The sequence below is a fragment of the Trypanosoma cruzi genome, genomic scaffold (assembly GCF_000209065.1).
Source record: "Trypanosoma cruzi strain CL Brener 1047053516813 genomic scaffold, whole genome shotgun sequence".
Lineage (NCBI taxonomy): Eukaryota > Euglenozoa > Kinetoplastea > Trypanosomatida > Trypanosomatidae > Trypanosoma > Trypanosoma cruzi.
Genome location: NW_001849419.1, coordinates 112,526 through 120,698, shown reverse-complemented (window position 1 = coordinate 120,698; position 8,173 = coordinate 112,526). Strand labels below are relative to the sequence as shown.

Genomic DNA, 8,173 nt, shown 5'->3' with positions numbered 1-8,173 from the left:
TGAGCACCATCTTATCCCGATAATATGTAATCTCTCCCACGTCGGCATTTAGCTCCAACCACACAATTTCATCATTTCCATATATTCGGCGCTGACTACTTCTAGGAATACAATGACGACGCAAAAGAAGATGTGGCACTTGATCTTGATCATCTGTGTCTTGTAATACATAGACATCGTCCCGACTGATGAGACTTGTCATGTTTGAAACAGGTGGATGTCCGTGAGTAAGACCCACGTAGTAGCATCCACCTAATGGCGCACCTACTCCCCGACCCTCCTGCTGGCGTCGGCGGATCCGAAAACCAATCATATGCCTTCCTCGAGCTGGCATAGGTGAAGAACCATAGAAAGCCCCCTTCCCCATCACTGTAGTTGCCCCTCCGAGCCATCGAGGAACAAATGCGGGTGTCTCATTCTCTCGAAATAATTTCGTGCGTGCAAGGTCCACAAGGGAGTTCACAAGTATATCTTGTGTCACAAAACGTCGCAACGCCTGAACAGCCTCTCCAAAGTAATCCTGTCGAAGTGTTCGAGCTGTATTTCTCAAACACCGAGCAGCACGAACCTTGGCCCAACGATCATGCGCGTCGATTAACGTCACTGAACAAAGCCGCAGGATCTCCAGGTGTGTTGTACTTGTCACAGCATTAAACTGAAAACAATCAATGACAACATTTACCGTGCGAAACAATCGTGCTAGCAACGCGTTACCATCCTGAACGCGTCGAGATCTTGGTGCCCAAGATGAAGCACTCTCCATAGAGAAGTGCCGAATTCGACGTACCAATTCCACAACCGTCTCACGAAGAAAGATGGTTGCCTCTTCCAATAGAGCGCAAACGGAATCCTCATTTATTGTTGATTCGTTTTTTTCATGACGTAGTAGATTTTTATAGCAAAGCGTCACCAGGTAGTGGGACGTCAGAAATGCACTGTCACCAATCATGGGATTCGAGTTTAGGCGCGCTCGACAAGAACCATGCAATGATGCAAGATCAAACCGGAAAGGGCTGTGCTTCCCAAAATTAACAACAAGCTTAACAAGACTAGTTGAAGCTTGAGCCGCAACAAGAGGGATCATCGTTGGGAAGGAACAGTCCGTGGCAATCCCCAAAAACTCCCCATTTCGAGTAAAGAATACACTATTAAAAGGTGCCATTACACCACAGCCAATCACATCTCCCACTAACCAGTTAGTGCTAAAACGATGGGTAGACCTGCCGTATGAAACCATGCCATCTGAAGAAAACACGACGGAATTTTCCTTACCAACTTGCATAGATGAAGAAAGTGGAGAACTAGTAAGTCCAATGGATAAAAAAAGTCCCTCTTTGAAAAGAAGCTCCAAGTTCACCTCAAAATAAAGAGCATGTGGCATCTCCGTCACAACACATCCACTCAGTAAACCTGTAAATAAATCCCTTTCAGTGTATGTATGATTCATGTAGGTCTCTGCCTTTAGAGCTTTCCAATGATTACGTGCTAAACAAGAAACATCCGAGTCCTCAACCTGAACTCCAATGGTGTCACCCTCCACAATGTTGACTTTCTCAACAGAAGACTGAAACGTATTAGGTATTATAACGGCCCGGTACAATAAGCTGAAAATACCACATTCCTTTAAAAAATCCAACCAGGCATCTTTTTCCGCGGGATTTCCTGTTGAGGATGATGGTTGATCATGAAGACCCCAAAACATATATTTTTTCAAAACCCGAAAAATCTTTGCAGGGTGAATGATGGACATATCCACATTATCCCATGGATGACAAAGTATCGCACACAGGGAAATGGGTCCAACATCGCCTTCTTGCTTAATGCAATTTCCACTTCCAGTATCATTCAATAAACTTTGTTGAATAATGGAGTGAAGAAACCCACAAGATGCCTTCTGTAACTCGAGCTCCCTATGAAATCCACAGCCAATCATAAGCTCAATGTAGTGATGTTCCATGGACTCCGCGCGAGAATGCCCATCTGAGCTGACGGACTTGGGACCATCTCCACCATTTGTGTCCCTCTTTGTGTATCCATCATATTGAAGATGTGCCAGCTCTCTGTAAAGGAGATGCAAAGTGACTATTGAGGATGTCATGCCCTCATCCGATTGATGGGCAGCACATAACTCCTCTTGTAGTCTATACGCAGCCGTGTGAATCGTTGCTTGCTGAGCCTTTTTAACGAGCGCACGTATAAGTTCGTCATTACTCATTTCATTGTATCCTCGAAGAAGAAAATTTAAAATCTGTGAGGAAGTGTTTTCCGGAGTACCTTGCATACCATCACGTCTAGCCGCAACACCCAATAAAGAATTAAGCGGTCGAAAAATACTCCCCGCAGTATCATACTGAAAATTTGAGAAATCCGACGTACCAGTAGCAAAACGCCTCATAAAACTGGCACTTCGACTCCCCGTATGATCGCGAGAGAAAGAAGCAACACTTGCAACGGATCTAACACTTGGCATCACACCCCTGCTCACAGATAAAGATTCACTCGTAATCGGTTCCTCAGTCTGTTGATACTCGGCAATAATCGACTCAAGCCTAGCACGAGGGTTCACCATTTTTAACAAGAATTGAGACCGCTCCAACATGGCATCTTTAGTTCCCTGCTGCAAGGCCTCCAATATAAGAAATGCCCTTTTGCGCATAAACTCAAGCGACTCCTCTAAAAATTTGGCAAGAGGAACACTTTTGGGACGATGTAAATGCCATGCATGTGCAGCACAAAATGAACGCAAAATGGGTTCCAGGCGTCCTTGATGAGGTATTCGCTTCTTACTGTACATGGTTTGCCACACTGGAAAAAGCTCACCTGTTCCCTCACACAACCGAATAAGCTCCATCAAGTCAGAATTATCCAAAAGACGCTCTTCTACAGTAGAGCTGACACGATATTGCTTAAGTACCTCCTGTGAGAGTCCACCGCGAAACAAGCTTTCCCTTGGAAGGAGAATAGAATCAGGAAAGTCAGTCAGTAGCAGTTGATGCGTAATACGGAGGATGGCTTGACTCAACGCAAAACACATATCTCGAATCCAGTGTGTTGATTGAGTCTGAATTCTCACTTGAGCATTCACAGTGAGTGTCATCTCCTTATTTTGGCCTGTAGGTATAGAAGTGATTTCTAGTTTACCTCCTGAGTTAAACGCCACACAATTCGTATTTAACGTTTCTGATACCCTCCTAAATTCATTTGTCACAATCGAAATGTGTACTTGTGGAAGTTCTTCAGTTTGTGCTTGTTCGTATGAGACTTCAATATGCCGGGCATGGCGCAAATCAAGTACAGTTGTGTGTGCTGTGGCTGCTGGGGCAAATACTCTATGAGTCTCGGAGAAACAGTGACTAACAGGTTGCGGTGATACAGAAGGAATATATGAGGCGAGTGCTTCTCGGATTTCGTTGAGCAATGTTAGTACATCCAAAACCACACTGCTATCAATCTCAAGATTGGAGAGAAAGTGAGCGATGGGGAATACAACAATGCCAATAGAAGTCTGCTTCAACATTTCAAGTTCCTCGAGTGTTCGTTTTTTTCCAGGCAACGTCGGAGGAAAAAGACGATTAAAAATGCGTAAAACTCCCTTACATAAAGAGTTAACTAGTGCAATGGAGACTAAGTGCCATTGGGAGTTTGTCTCTTGTGAAAGTATACCAAGCAGTGTTGCCAGCGTTGCCGTTGAGGGTCTAAAAGGTGTCCTTTGACCACTGAGTACAGACTCGGTCTCTGCCAGACACTCTTCCTTCAGGCGATTGAGAAACGTCATGAACGGCTTCTTGAGATCCTTTTCAATGACACTCGACACCAATGAAGGCAAGTACTCTGGGACAAGCAGGTCCTTGACGTCTTTGAGCCTTCTAGACTCCATAATGCGCTGCAGCTGATAATCATGACTTACGCATTCAATGAGAAATACACGATGAAGCCTTGCAAAAACCCTCTGAACCTCGGCTAAAAAACTGTCGGGATCACACGATTGCTCATGAATTCTTTCGTACATACTAACCACAGTGGAAACCAATTTCGGAGGACAACCTCGCCCCATCCATCTTATTTGTCGCGTCAGTAACCGACCACATGCCGAGAGCAATAGAAAGAGAAAATTATTCTTCACATCAGAAGTAACTATGGTTGTCATCAACTCGTCACTAATATCAACAAGTCGAGAAACCATTTGAAGAGAGACTTCATTACACCTAAACAACTGCGCCGTGTGCCGAGTATCCACCCCACATCCAACGTCATTTAACAGGGCGGTGGATAGTTGGTGCAGCAAGTAATGTGACAGTAACACCGGTGTGATCGGACGCCTCTCCCTGGCAAAAACACGTATTTTTTCACATACGGCTCCACCATCCTTCATACTTGGAAGAGTGTTTACATAACTAGTAGGAACCGATGGTGCCTGAATCCAGCGAAGACTACAAAGACCGCTCTTGTCGGAAACAATACTATACATTCGACCGGTATGTGTGCAAAGGAAATACAATTCACTCGGTCTCACATGCAAAAAACGCTGCTCCAATATGCGTCCGTCCTCACCTACCCACGTGCAGAATCCATTTTCCACTATAGCCATTTCGCACTCATTTGTCACAACATAATATTCGGCAGAAGGAACATATGGTATCACCTCCGAGTCCTCTACAGATCTGCCACGTGCGGATTTCTGTGGCACGCACCAAGATGGTGCTGTGCCCCTCCAAACATGATTCCCTTTCTCACTTCGGAAACAGCATCCAGAGCCCTCATTCATTTTAAAGTAACACAAAAGGCTGGTCTCAGACGCGCGGGAAAAGCTTTCGGCTTCACTAGCAATAAGATCGCTGAGGGATTCAGATCGGTGCCATATTTGAAACCCGGAGATAAACCCACTAAATGACCCTTCCAAAAATCGAATGGAAGCTGCTGTTGGAGCAGAGAGTTTAAACATAACATCTTCACTTCCATTGCTTTCGAGTAGCACACCATCTTTACACACATTCCAATAGGCTAAATCGTTCGAAGAATTTAAAGTGGCGTCCCAAAATGCCCATCCATCCTGCATTGGCTCCTGAATTTCTGTAACAACAGCACCACAGTAATCAAATACAATACACACGCATGAGTTCCTGCCGTCCAATTCGATTCGTACCGAAAGCCAGTCCTTACCTGACAAATTCAGGTTAATAAGCTCTAGAGAAGTACTTTGTGAAGTTGGTTGAATATACAAAAAGAACTGAACACTGAGAGACTGAGTTCCCTGTGCGATTTGAATAGCATTCGGCTCTACCGTCCCTTTAATTTTCATTGATGCATCAAAACTCGCAAACAAAGGTGAATTGGCGTCGTGATAAAAATGCGGTGACACAAACTTTCCCATTCCATAGTATACCTGAAACTCTTCGTGTGAACGGGCGCTGCACACATCCAGCACATGACGGACCTGCAGTGTTTCTGCGTCATAAAAGGTCACAACTCCAGCACGCCCAGACTGTACCGCAATATTGTCATTCTCAATAAACACCCCGTGACACTCCTTCAAATGGACGTCTTCATTCTTAACAAGAACATTGTATGGCGGCTTTAAAGGGATCTTGTAAATTCCATTCCTTGTCAATACAATGCCGTGTGGTTCATCATTGTGCTGCATAACACAAACGCCAAGAATGCTCCGGGAAAACTCCAACCCGAGTGAATGAGCCAAAGGGATATATGATTTCACCCAAGAGAAAGGAAAGGAAAGACGCATTCGTGGGCGCACAAATGTCTCTATGGAAGTAATCCATGGAACAATTCCGTTTAATGTTAATTCACCTGCAATCTTTAAATGTCTATAGACCCACCTAAAAAGAGATAAAAGTGTTTCAATTTTTTTGGAAGCCAAGACAACCTTAAACAAAAGTGAAATTGCACTTCTTAGCCATAAGTTGTCTTGACTGTTGCTGCATTCCCGCTCAGATGAGGACTCCTTTTCCGTCTGAATAAGAAGCATCCGTGTCAACTGTTGAATTCCCCATGAATAAAGTGTTGTACTCGAAGAATTCAATCCACAGCTGTCCACAACTCTGTGAAGTAAACGAAGAACTTGTAGTGGTATTTTAGGTTTCAGTGATTCATACAGAACAGCCATGGTCCAATCAAGAGGATCCACGTGGTTGACATCATTGAAAGGAATATCAACGCTGCCCAAATTCCACCCTTCAGCGTCATCGTTATCGTTGTCAGCTATACTTTCAGCATTTTCTGAACACTCATCTTCCCAGTTCGGGCGTAGCAACTCTTCAGAGTACAATTGAACGGAAAGAAAAGCATCCTCTCTCTTCTTTACCCTCGAATTAACAGCTGCTTGTACAAGTAATGACCGAAGGAAAACAAGAGAAGGAAGTGTGTTACGTCGGGTAATTTCAACGGCAGTAAGTCGCATAAAACGAGCCACTTGATCAGTGTCTGGATGGCGCACATTCAGTATGTCTGGAAGCTCTGGAAGGGGCGAAAAGGGGGCAAATGTCAAATTTTTGGCGTTAGCGGAAAGCAATGGCCACGCTCGGGAGAGAATGTCCGCAGAACTATACTTCACCAAATCCTCCAGATTCACAGAAGTCATACCCTCCATACCCATACGCAGATATTCCGATGGATAAAATCCAAGCGCCTGGTTCCACACGCTCTTCTGAGGAGGCTTGTTGCAATAACGATACATCTCAGGATGAACCGCAATACGTCTGCTTGCACCCATATCACGCTCCTCAAAATTCGAGGCAGCTCTTGGTGGTCTCCTACGACGATTGAAGGGACGCACCTCGTGTTGTTGCCGCTGTTGATGTTGCTGTTGTGGTGGCGGTGGCTCTGTTGGTGGTGGTGGTTGAGAAGGGCCCCCAATGGAACTATCCGAACTGTAATCATCATCCTCCAAATTCACAGAGTCTCTTTGATTTGCCTCGGGTAACAGCAGACCTGGCGGAAGTTCAACAAGTTCCATCGAGACGCCCCTCAAAGATCCTTCTCCGGGTATTTCTCCAAAAGAAGGTACGGCCTCCGGCTGAGAGGCACCCAAATCGATCATTTTCTCCTTCCTTGTACTTCTCCAATTCCCTCCTTTCTTTTTTTCTCTCCTTTTTTTTTCCCCTCTATTTTTTATTTTTCACAATTTCAGATAAAAACTTCTTCAAAGAAGTCAGGGTAAAAAAAAATCGTCATTCTTCTGTTCCACCGTTTGTCTGTCCACAAAATGCTGGACAGACAAATTTTTGTTTTTGTTTCTCCCTCAAAGTCGGGAATCTCATGCACGAGTCACCCAACAAATCATTAAAAATGTGGATGCCACAAACACACACAGAGAGAGAGAATAAAAATAAATAAAAAAGGAAAAAGGGAATATGCGCCTGGATAAGGCCCCCTCCTCCCATTCCCACAATGCGAACGTGCACCAGTGGCAAAATACAGTTTGGTTTAAAGCACCGGACAAAATTACCGCTGGAAGAACAACACTCACGCGCCAGTAAAACAAACACACTCATAAAAAATGCGACAAAATAACTGAAGCCGCCGTGAACCAAAAAAAGTGGCATTCTTTACAAAGGCCCTCCGCAACCACCGGACCCCACTTCGCGTAAACGGTAATAAAGAAGGTGAGAAGGGAAAAAAAGTATACTCCACTCACTACCTTCCAAGGCGGTAACTCCGAAAACTAAAATAAGTTCATGCAGAAAACAACAACATGGTGGTGAAAGAAACCGCCCCATCACCCACGAATTCCCCCTATCCGGTCACGCAGTCCTCACGGACGTCTGTATTCCTCTATTTCCCTTCATATATACATATATAAGTGAAGTGGAACAAAAAATATATATAAGGGAAAAATCCCTCACGGCTTAAACAATCAAATAGAAACATTTCGTTCTTCCTCTTTTGCTCTTAGAGACCACCGGCTTTTTGGTTGCTATTATTGGTAATCCCGGCATCGGGCGTTATTTCCTCCTCATATGCTGTGCCTCCCTCAACGGCGTCTGGATGAGAATTCGGCGATTGCGCAGGAGCACTACTGCTGTCGCGAGAGTCATCACAAGGGTAATTTATATGAGGGCACCAGCTCCACCGAAAATCGGAAATATCGTACACAAAAATGCCTAGAATAATAATCACATACGATGCAAAGAAAACAGGCGTAGGATAAATATTAAAT

The 8,173-nt window shown here is 44.5% G+C and overlaps 2 protein-coding genes across 2 annotated transcripts, besides 2 other annotated features; both read right to left on the bottom strand.

Annotated features, from left to right (window-relative positions):
* Window positions 1-7,054, bottom strand: Tc00.1047053507055.20 (hypothetical protein, conserved; the record flags this gene model as incomplete). The annotated part of the gene is made up of 1 exon (XM_800377.1): window positions 1-7,054. A coding segment is annotated over one exon (7,054 nt), but the record flags the coding sequence as incomplete, so codon positions are not given.
* Window positions 1-8,173: a sequence feature (heterozygous, non-Esmeraldo-like haplotype).
* Window positions 7,080-7,134: a sequence feature (GA-rich).
* On the bottom strand, window positions 7,906-8,173 carry Tc00.1047053507055.10 (hypothetical protein, conserved; the record flags this gene model as incomplete). The annotated part of the gene is made up of 1 exon (XM_800378.1): window positions 7,906-8,173. A coding segment is annotated over one exon (268 nt), but the record flags the coding sequence as incomplete, so codon positions are not given.